The sequence below is a fragment of the Mastomys coucha genome, unplaced genomic scaffold (assembly GCF_008632895.1).
Source record: "Mastomys coucha isolate ucsf_1 unplaced genomic scaffold, UCSF_Mcou_1 pScaffold21, whole genome shotgun sequence".
Classification (NCBI taxonomy): domain Eukaryota; kingdom Metazoa; phylum Chordata; class Mammalia; order Rodentia; family Muridae; genus Mastomys; species Mastomys coucha.
The window spans coordinates 169,225,645-169,237,060 of record NW_022196904.1 but is presented as its reverse complement, the minus strand read 5'-3'; the positions used below and the strand labels follow the sequence as shown (position 1 = coordinate 169,237,060).

Below are 11,416 nucleotides of genomic sequence, written 5' to 3'. Positions count from 1 at the left end.
TATATATATATATATATATGTATATATAAGTATATATGTATATATATACATATATGTGTATATACATACATATATATGTGTGTACACATATATATGTATGTATATACACATATATATGTGTATGTATATACATATATACACATGTATGCTTCTATTATATTATGTTTCCATACTACCCCTCAAATGGCCTTTAATTTTAGTTGTATCTCCCTCCCTTATCTCCCTCTTCCCTCCCTCTGCCTACTTGATCCTCCTGTTCCAGCCCCTCCCCCAGTCTACCCATAACTACTATCCTATTTCTATTCCTATGGAGATCTATCTGTCCACCCCTAGTCCTTTACTCTATCCCTAACCTCTGATTCTGTGGATTGTAGCTTGGTTACCATTGAATTAACAACTAATATCCACATATAAGTGAATACATACCATATTTGCCTTTCTGGTCTGAGATACCTCACTCTGGATGACTGTTTTCTAGTTCAATCCATTTAACTGGGATTTCATGATTTCAGTTTTTTAAAATGACTGAGTAATACTCTGTTGTGTAAATAGAGTTTTCTTTATCCATTTATCTGCTGAGGGACATCTAGGTTGTCTCCATTTCCTGGCTATTATGAATACAGCAGCCATGGACATGGTTGAGCAAGTATTTTATGGTAGGATGAAACATCTTTTGAGTATATATCCAAGAGAGGTACAGCTGGATCTTGAGGTAGATCTATTCCCATCTTCCTGAGGAACCACCACGCTGATTTCCATAGTGGCTGCACAAGTTTGCACTCCCACCAACAATGGAGGAGTGGTCACCTTACTCCACCTCCTCACCAACTTGAGCTGTCACTTGCTTTATTGATCATTGCCGTTCTAACTAGAGTGAGATGAACTCTTAAGGTAGTTTTGATTTGTGTTTTTCCTGATAACTAAGGATGTTCAACATTTCTTGATGTGCTGATCAGCCATTTGCATTTCCTCTTTTGAGAAATCTCTGCTTGGCACATTTCTAAAATTGAGTTATTTGTTTTCTTGATATCTAGCTCTTTTTTAGTTCTTTATATATTTTGTATACTAGCCCTCTATTGGATGTATAGTAGGTAAAAGTCTTTTGCCATTCTCTATCCTGCCACTTTGTCTGAGATTGTTCTGTAATTCTCTCTCTTCATTGGGTTTTTATGCAGTTGGGTATCAGGGTAGCTGTGGCCAGAAAATTAACTGGGCAAGGTTCCTTCCATTTCTGGTTTTTTGAATAATCTGAAGAGTACTGGCATTAGCTCTCCTGTGAAAGTCTGGTAGAATTCTGCCTTAAAACTGTCTGGTGTCTGTTGTCTCCTTTTCATTTCTAGATTTGTTAGGTTGGATCTTCTCTCTCTGCCTTTTGGTTAATTTGGATAAGGTTTTGATCTTACTGATTTTCCCAAAGAATTCTTTCGCTGTTCTTCCTAATTTTTGTTTGTTTTTATTTTATTTTGGTTTCAATAGTTTTATTATTTCTTGTCATCTACTCCTTTTGGGTATGATTCATTTCTTTTGTTCTAGAGCAGTGGTTCTCAACCTATAAGTTTCCACCCCTTTGGGGAGGGGTCATATATCAGATATCCTGAATATCAAATATTTACATTAGGATTTATAACAGTAGCAAAATCATCGTTACAAAGTAGTGGTGAAATAATTTCATGGTTGGGGGCTCACAACAACACAAGGAACTGTATGAACTGCATTAGGAAGGTTGAGGACCCCTGATCAGGAGAATCTAGAACTTCCAGGTATGCTGTTAAGTTACTAGAATGAGATCACTCCAATTTTTATGTAGGCACTTAGTGCTATGAACTTGCCTCTTAGAGACACCGTGTGTCCCATAAGTTTGAGTATGTTGTGTGTTTGTTTGTTTGTTTATTTGTTTGTTTGAGGCAGGGTTTCTCTGTGTAGCCCTGGCTGTCCTGGAAGGAACTCGCTCTGTGGCCAGGCTGCCTGCCTCTCTGTCTCTCTGAGTAATAGAATTAAAGGCTTGCTCCATCACTACCCAGTGATTGATTTTTTGTTTTTAAAGACAGGATCTCACTATGTAGCCCTGGCTGGTCTGAAACTTGCTATGAAGACCAAGCTGGCTTTGAACTCTGAGATCCAATTCCGAGTACTGGGATTGGAGGTATATGTCATCATGTCTTGCACATTAAAAATTCTTGCCCCCTTCAACTGTGTGAAAAGGTCACTTTGCCACTGTCAGTACTTATAGGTTACTCAAAGGCTATCTCAAGCTTTTATCATTTTTTATTTTATTTTTTTGGAGAGAAGAAGGAAAAACCAGATCTTCTTGGATGTAACTCCTCTGGCAGCTGCAAAGGTCACGTTGATGCCTAGCATGGCAAGAGTTGACTGGTACATTTGGGAAATGTAAGTGCTCAAAGTCAAGAGAAATGGGTTGTGGAGGCATTTATGTGGTCTGTAATTTCAGAGAACACTCTCTAGAGGGATGAGACTCAATGGCCCAAAATATGCTTTTGTTGTTGTTGTTTCAAATGGAATTATTTCCATTTCTTTTGCTGATTATACTTCTAAAAGCAGCACAGACCTTGGAGTCTCTGCTCTGTCTAGTTTCCCAAAGTGAAAATGTGAAAGGCCACTGGAGTGCAATATACAGGCCAGAATTCCCACCCAAACAAAGGCCCCTTGGCCAATGACACTCAACACTCGATGACACTCACCACCCAATGACACTCACCACCCAATGACACTCACCACCCACATCAGAGCATCAGTTCCCAGCTGTGCCACTGGGACTCCATCAGGTAAATCAGATTGCTATAACCTCTAAAATCCAAATGTCTATGTTCTGCACACTATCTAGGCTTTTAGGTGTGCTGTGTAATTCCGATGCTCAACCTAGCAGATGCAGGCAGGGCTGTTTCAGGAAATCCTTGGAAAGGGCATATTCATAAAGCAAATATGGATGCTGGACAATTGGGTGCCTCTCCTCATCCATACATGGTGTATTCTTTCCCTAAGAGGGAACATCATTTCTTTTGCAGGCTGCGTGTTTAAGAGAGGAGATTCTGAAGAAAGCTTTCTGGGCTCCCCTGATTTCCTAGCTCTGTGATCCTATTCTACCCTCTGTGTCTGTCTTGTCGTGTTTTTTCCTTTCTTTTCCTTTTTTTTTTTCTTTTCAAGATAGGGTTTCTCTGTGTAGCCCTGGCTGTCCTGGAACTCATGCTGTAGACTAGGCAGGCCTTGAACTCAGAGACACACCTTCTTCTGCTTCCAAGAGCTGGGATTAAAGGCGTGCACCACTATTGCTCAGTTAAGTGGTGCTGCAGTATAAAAAGGGAGAGATACACCATGGGCGGAAAGTTCTTGCGTACAGCAGACACTGGATAAATATGGAGAAGAGAAGAATCCTCTCCACCCAGCAGACACTGGATAAATACGGAGAAGAGAAGCATGCTCCCCACCCAGCAGACACTGGATCAACACGGAAAAGAGAAGCCTGCCCACACGCCGCCACTTCACCTGGAGGAAAAGCAGTTTTCGCTCCACAGTGTCTGCTTTGCTTCCAGTCCTCACTTTTCTCACCAGTTCTAGTCACAGAAGAAGTTGGGTGCTCAGCAGGGTAGAGGCATCCTGTGCCCCCGATGCCCTCCCTTCAGGGGCCAGTGCACTGCCAGTGTCACAGTTCTCTGCTGGCCTCTTTATCTACCTCTGCATCCTGTATCATCCTCATCCTTGGTGAGAACGTCCCCATACTCCTTAAGTTCTTTCCTTGACTCACGGCTGGGATGCTAGCTCCTTCAACCCTGTTACTCATCACCACGTATGCCAGCTTTCCTTTACACGGCTGTCACGTACGCAAACTGAAAACACGAATACCAGAAACAGAGCCCAGCAATTGGCAGTAGAGAGTGTGTCTTTCCAGATATGTTTCATACTTGACATCACGAGGTTCTAAAGTCAAGCATACACTCTTAAGTGCTCTTGGGCCACTTGAGAAGGTGACTTCCAACTTTGAAAATTCAATGCTGACTTGCTAGCACATCTGAAAACCCAGGTTAAACCGTCCATCAATGTAAGGAGAAGAAGCTTTCTAGATTTTTTTTTTTAAAGTATAAATTGCTTTATGGACTCCCAAATTCTCCCAAAGGCGTTTTTCCAGAGGAGATCCTGGAAGTAACTGGAGGACACGGGAGCAGTAAGATGCCGTTTCTGCTAACTCAGTGGGTCTAAAGGCTAAAACCTACTTAAACACTGCTAACCCCTGAGGTCAGGAGGCAGGAGGGGAGGTAGGAAGGGGAAGAGAGAAGGGAGGAAACGGATCTATAAACATGCAGTTAATTATTGAAAACAGCAGCCTCGTGCTCCAGTCTGATGGAGCAGCACCTAAGCCGTTGACCAGCTTCCCCAACAGGAAAAGAAGCAGTGTAAGGGGAGATACCCCAGCTTCCTGCTGCTTAAAGTTTTCCTCCCTTTTTTTCTTTTTTTTCTTTATTTTTTATTAGATTTTTTCTTATTTACATTTCAAATGATAACCCCTTTCCCAGTTTCCCCTCCGGGGGGGGAAAAAAACCTATTTCCTTCCCCCTCCCCGTGTTCACCAACCCATCCTCTCCCACTTCCTGGTCCTGGCATTCCCCTACATTGGGGCATAGAACCTTCATAGGGCCAAGGGCCTCTCCTCCCATTGATGACCGACTAGGCCATCCTCTGCTACATATGCAGCTGGAGCCATGAGTCCCACCATGTATACTCTTTGGTTGGTGATTTAATTCCTGGGAGCTCTGAAGGTACTAGTTAGTTCATATTGTTGTTCCTCCTAAGGGGCTGCAAACCTTTCAGCTCCTTGGGTCCTTTCTCTAGCTCCTCCATTGGGGACCCTGTACTCAGTCCAATGGATGGCTGTGAGCCTCTACTTCTGTATTAGTTGGGTACTGTCAGAGCCTCTCAGGAGATAGCTATATCAGGCTCCTGTCAGCCAGCACTGCTGGCATCCACAATAGTGTCTGGGTTTGGTGATTGAATGTGGGAAGGATTCCAAGGTGGGGCAGTCTCTGGATTGCCCTTCCTTCAGTCTCTGCTCCATACTTTGTCTCTGCAACCCCTTCCATGGGTATTTTGTTCCCCCTACTAAGAAGGATCGAAGTATCCACATGGGCAGGTGAAATGGCTTAGCAGCCATAAGCACTGACTGCTCTTCTGAAAGTCCTGAGTTCAAATCCCAGCAACCACATGGTGGCTCACAACCATCTGTAATGATATCTGACACCCTCTTCTGGTGCGTCTGAAGTCAGCTACAATGTACTTATGTATAATAATAAAAGTTTTCCTCCTTTTAACCTAGTTTCAATCACCAATTGTCACTGATCCTTTTATTTGACCTCACATACAGGGTCTCCAAACTCCTGCTCACATCAAGATAATCATATGTTCTCTGTGGTTAACTGAGCAACTACTACAAGTCAACCATTTTATGTGGTTGTCTTCATTCTCAGGGGTGGAAACTCAGTCCATTACAGCGACCTCTGATGTGGATCTGCACCCACACCTATCAGAATTCTGCAATGGCTTCCCTGTTACCACTTTCAGGGCCCCCACGGTCAGGAGCAGCCAGCTTCGCGTCTTTGTCTCGGTGTCACCTACTGACCACACACACCTCTCATCTGGGTAGCAGTGTAGACACAGGTGTGTGTGGTCAGTGGTGTGCTGAAAAGGGAAGGCCTTGGGAACCTTGGCCTGGGGGACACACTGTTCTCTGACCTCGAACTTCCCATCTGCCACAGGAGAGGGTGGGGCTGCAGATTCACCAAGCCTTCCCATCTCGTATTCCAGACCTGATGTGCTACCTGTCTGACCCTGAACGGGTTCTTACTACAGAGGCACAGATGTCAGTCATGGGCCATGGCGCAACAGATGGGCCTCAGTCGTGGGCCATGGCATCTGCAAAGGGTCTTTGTGAAAGTCAAATAAGGCAGAGATGTGAAAATTCTCTATGAGTTGGCAAGTGCAATGGGAAGATAAAGAGTGATTCTCAATACCACATAGGCGCCAACCTTTGGCTGCAGTGGCCAAAAGTGGTGAAGCTGCAGCAGTGCGGAGCAGAGGGAGGGCACTGGTCAGAGCTAGGAGGGTTTGGTTCTGTTTCAGCTCTTCTCTGTCACAGCCATTTGCCATGCGATCTGGGGGAGACACCGTTTTTTTTGTTACCTCAAACTTCCCATCTGACACAGGAGTGGGTGGGGGCTACAGATTCACCAAGCCTTGCCGTCTTATACGTCCCACATTAAATGGGACATTCTCTTCATCCTCCTGCTCACCCAATAGACCTGTGGTTTTTGGCACTGGTTGCATATTAGTAACATCTGGGAAGGCCACTTCCCAAACAGAGTCAGCTGTGGCTGTTCTGTTGGGAGTCACAAGCATCAGTATTATTCATTGGATTTCACATACAGCTGGGGTTGAGAAGCACCATGCTAATGGACGAAGTGCTTATAATCTACAGGGACAGCGAATGAGACTTCTGTCTCCCACTGAGCTCAGCATGTCTGTCTTCAAAACTCATGCCTCTCCACCCTGCTCTGAACATCAGGAGTGCTGAGGGAAGTGGGGGATGCTTTGCCCTTGAGCTCACCATCCTTATAGCAAAGCTCCAGGAACAGACAAGATGGCCCAGGGGCACATCATTATCTTGCTGTTATTTCTTCCCTACCAGAAATCAATTCTCCTTAGGGTGAAAAAAAGTCTTAGAAAAGAAAAAAATGTGCATGTGAGGTTCTGAAGTTTGATGTCTTTGCAGTTGTAGAGAGGGAAGAAGCGCGTTCTCATTAGAAAATCCCAGGTGTTGGGACATAGCCTGTTAGCTGTGGTCAAGAGAAGCTGTCTTCAGAGCACACATCAACCCTTGGACCCGAGGAGAGCCCTGCAGTTGTTTGCGGAACGGCGCTAATGTTTGACTCACTGATCCCCCTTGTCTGTGCAAGCCTTCTGTAATCAGCTTCCGGAGGTATTTGGAGATTAGCTCTCACCGACCTCTCGGCTGCCCTCAGTCACGAGCCAGGCTCTGGACTCTGCACAGGCAGCACTTCAGGGGCTGCCATCTCACTCACCTTCTCCATCCATCTGACTCTGTCTCCTTCTGTAAATAGTAAATCAGAGTACTGGGGTGTGGGGTAGGGGAGCAGTGCAGGCAGAAACGGGGGCCTGTGCTCTGAGTGCTGTCCAAGGAGGGACTGGGAACGGTTAGCTCTTCAAAATGCTTTTCTAAAATGAGCACATGAGGTGGCAGCCATCAGAAGAAAGAGTTGATCTTCTGTTTTCACAAGGAGCATAGATACCAATGGCTTTTGTAGACTTGGTTTTTTGCAGAGTACAAATACCTCCTTATATGATTGGAATCTGTGACAACTAGAATTTGTGACTGATCATCCCATTTGTGGGGGAGGGGCCAATTACACTGACTCACTTAAATTCACATTTGTGATGAGATTCAAATCAAATAGTCTAACATTTGAATAGTAGAAATGCTTCCCCTCCCCATGTGACCATATGGATGAAAGAATTGGTTTGTGACCCAGTTTATTCCAGAGAAGCCCCCAAGGGTTGTGACTAGAGGCATGGGAAAGGCTCCCTGGGCTAGGGTAGCCTTCAGTGTGCTCGATACTCTCTACTGGTGGGCTCTGCAGAATAGTAGTTCCCAAAGCAATGGAGGAACACACTAGGCCTAGCCATGAACACCTGACTTAATTCACATCAAGACTCACTTGCACCAAAAGCTATGTTCACCACTCCTCTGAAATCCCAGCTCCACTGGGCACCTTGTATTATGACTTAACTCCAGCCTGGCTAGGTCTGCCATCTCCTTCCCTCCAGCTCCCCCTTGTCCCTGACAAGATCCCTGCCCCACTACAGGAAGGGCCACCTACCTTTTTGACATCTGAGACATTAAGGGCTTTCTTCACATGAGCGACCCAGCCAACTATCCCAATGTCCAACGGAAATACAACTTCTCTGTCAGGAGCCACGAGGTTGTCCTCAAACTTAGAAGTTGGGGTGACATTCAGCAGCCTGGAGGCCACCTCTGGGATGCCGTTTCTTGCTCGGCATGAGAACATACTGCAGCAATCAGCCTGCAGAAGCTGAGCCAGTCTCTGCAGCGCCCTGTGAGCCACCTGCTCTGCGCTTCCTGCTTCCTCCTGCATACGCTGCAGTAGCTCCAGGCACACGGCCGACTCCTCCACCTGCGTCATCTCTGGGAGAGACATGCCGGCCTGGACCCCTGGATGGCTGTTTTTGAAGATCACCCCCAGTGTCTCCACCCGAAACTTCTTGTCAAAATACTCCTTGGCAAAACAAGGGTTCTTCTCCAGGTAGCGCTCCACGGCCTCTTGGCTGATCTCACCCATGTTGTGGCTTGCGTTACTGCTGCTATCCAGAGCGGAGGGTTCCTCAGAGTGATACCCTGAGCATCATAACAAGGAAATACATCCTGGTCAAAATCAACAAGGAAGCCCCAGGTGCTCCCTCATTAAACCCCCAAAAGGGAAGCAGAAAGATTGCTTAGCGGTTCTTGCAGGCTACCTGTACAGTAGCACAAGACCTTGGCTTATGGTAGGGAGGAAGCAGGGGATTAAGGAGTTCTTTAAGTCACAAAATCCTCAGCATTATTAGCTTCTAAATCCCCAGAGAATCTCTGAACAGCCGGGCAAGAGTCAGGCGGTGATGGCTATCCAAGAAGAGTAACTCCTCAATGGCTGCTGTCCACAGCCAGGAAGGATCGCCACCTCTCCACTGGTTGGTTACCTTACAATAGTAGAGACAGGCCCTTTAAATGGCTCCCGTGTGACAGCTATCGGGTGCTTTGTATACAGACCTCAGAAGTGCTTAGGGTTTTTGTTTCCGTGCATGTAGTGGCTTTAACCATTTCAGCAAGCAGGGAGACAGAAGGTCTTAGCTTCCATGCAACACAAAAAACGAATACTAATTCTTCTCACTTCTCAAAAGCCCTTTGATCCTCTGGGCTTTTCCATCTACTCTTTCTCTAAAAGTCTCTCTTATCGATGGCCTTCATGTTAGCAAGCTTGGTCTTGGAACCACTTTCCAGAGACAAAACTGAGGTTTATTACTAAGAGAGTTAAAGGTATATAGTTTTGAAAATAACTTATGGCTGCAGTCTAAGTGCAGAGTAACCACAGATTTTATGATTGCCCGTCGAGGACATGACTACAGAAGGGACCCATGTTGTCCCTAGCTGGCTTTTCTACCACTAAGCACATTAGGCAGGATTTATTTTCAGTAACTGCAGCTAGGCTTTCTCTCCTCTGAGGCAGCGTATTAAATCTACAGGACACGAGCTGTGTCTTCTGTCTGTTGCTAGGACCCTTGCCATCTCAGGGGCGCCAAGTGAGCAGACAACACAGAGCTACTAAGTTTTGTTTAATGTTTATTTTATCAAGCTATTTTTTTGTCTATTTTTTTGTTTTGTTTTGTTTTGTTTTTTGAGACAGGGCTTCTCTGTATAGCCCTGGCTGTCCTGGAACTCACTCTGTAGACCAGGCTGTCCTAGAACTCAGAAATCCACCTGCCTCTGCCTCCCAAATGCTGGGGTTAAAGGCGTGTGCCACCACTACCCGGCTACTTTAATGTCTATTAAGTACATTTCCTCAAGCAACTCTGTTGCACATCCTAAATCAAATGAAACATTTTCTAACCCAGTTGGCTTGCCTATTTAGGGGCCGACTCTTAAGTCTTGAATCTTTTAACTGTTTTAATAAAGCTTCAAACATCACTAGACAAAGTTGAAACGAGAAAGAATGAATACCAATTATTAGTGTATCCTTAGATACATTTAGATTGGCTTTTTGTGCTCACTTCGGCAGCACATATACTAAAAATAGATTGGCTTCTAGAGGACAATGTACAGGTCTCATTTACATTTATAAGTTCAAAGCTCTGCCTCACTAAAATAAAATAAAAAATAAAATCTTAGTAGTCATGGAAGAGAGAGGTTGAGGTTGCAGGGTCCAAGTCATGAACTGAAATTCTCAGTTTTCCCAGGGGAACAGAACTCACATGGGCATTAACAAGTTACGCCCATCTGTGTGCTGGTGATTTACTTGTTACCCCAAAGAATCTGGTAAGGTGCTCACACTTTCTTGTTCCTGCTATACAGCACTCAAGTTTCCTCTCGGGAGGGCTTTTGCCAGATAACTATTTCTTTCATGTCATCCTTAGGTGCATTAAGTCCTAGTGAGGGTAGGGAAATCCTACATCAGGCAACGACAGGCAGTGAGATTGAGTCAGTACCAGGCCTTCTCTCTAACTAAAAGGATATGGAGAGAGCAAGAGGAGATGAGCCCAGGAAGGCAGTCTGAGGCCCAATCACAGGGCTTCAGAGGTTATGCTAGGGGCTTGAAGCTTTTGAAGTAGGAGAGGTCTCTTCCATACAGTAATCTGGTACCCAGGGGATGTTGGATATGGAGAATACGTTTGGAAGAGTTCCCTCTCTATGGCTACAGAGGTTCATAAGCTGTTGAGACCACCTTACTTACTGCTCTTGTAGAGGACCAGAATTCAGATCCCAGCACCCAATCAGGTGGCTCATGACTCCAATTCCAGTGGATGCAATGCCTGATTCTAGCCTCATACATATGTGCATTCTCTCTCTCTCTCTCTCTCTCTCTCTCTCTCTCTCTCTCTCTCTCACACACACACACACACACACACACACACACACACACACGAGTGCTCTTGCTTCCAATTCTACAAAATAGTTTGAGAAGCATTCCTTCTTTAAGAGTTTGGTAAAATTCTACAGTGAAACCATCCAGTCCTGTCAAGTTGGTTTCATTCCAGGAATGCAAGGATGGTTTACCATTCATAGATCAATTCAAGTAACACTGGGCCTAGAGAGATGCTGAGCAGTTAAGCTTCTTTATTTCTCTATCAGAGGACCCAAGTTCAGATTTCTGCCTCAACACCAGGAGACACAAACACCTGTAATACCAAGGACTCATGTAACACTCTCTCTGGCATCTGAGAGGACACGCATATAAATAATTTTTTTTTTAAGTAGTGCAGCACTTAAATAAAATCATGGGTAAAAATCACCAAGCTCCAAAGGACACCTCTTTCCTAAGCCATGGTCACACAGATGACCCAGGTTAAACAAAACAAAATTTAAAAGACAGGAATGTAAGCAAGGGACTTATGAGGAGAGTTAGATAGGAAACAATGGGGTGAGAACAATTGGAATTCATTAGAAACAATGGGGTGAGAACAATCGGAATTCATTACACACGTATGAGATGGCAAAAAACCAATTTAACAAAAGTTATTATTTTTTTTGATTATTATATGATGGGAGGAATTTTTTTTCTGGTCCAGTCTATTTGGTGTTCTGTAGGCTTCTTGTATGTTCATGGGCATCTCTTTCTTTAGG

General features: G+C 44.7%; 1 protein-coding gene across 1 annotated transcript in view; it reads right to left on the bottom strand.

Moving 5' to 3' along the window:
* Pde6c (phosphodiesterase 6C) overlaps positions 1-11,416 on the bottom strand; it is a 65,992-nt gene that overhangs the window by 42,065 nt on the left and 12,511 nt on the right. Inside the window, exon 2 of the mRNA XM_031390212.1 lies at positions 7,902-8,437. Coding sequence (XP_031246072.1) covers positions 7,902-8,381 — 480 coding nt within the window. The 5' untranslated portion in view covers positions 8,382-8,437. The remainder of the gene's footprint in view (positions 1-7,901; positions 8,438-11,416) is intronic.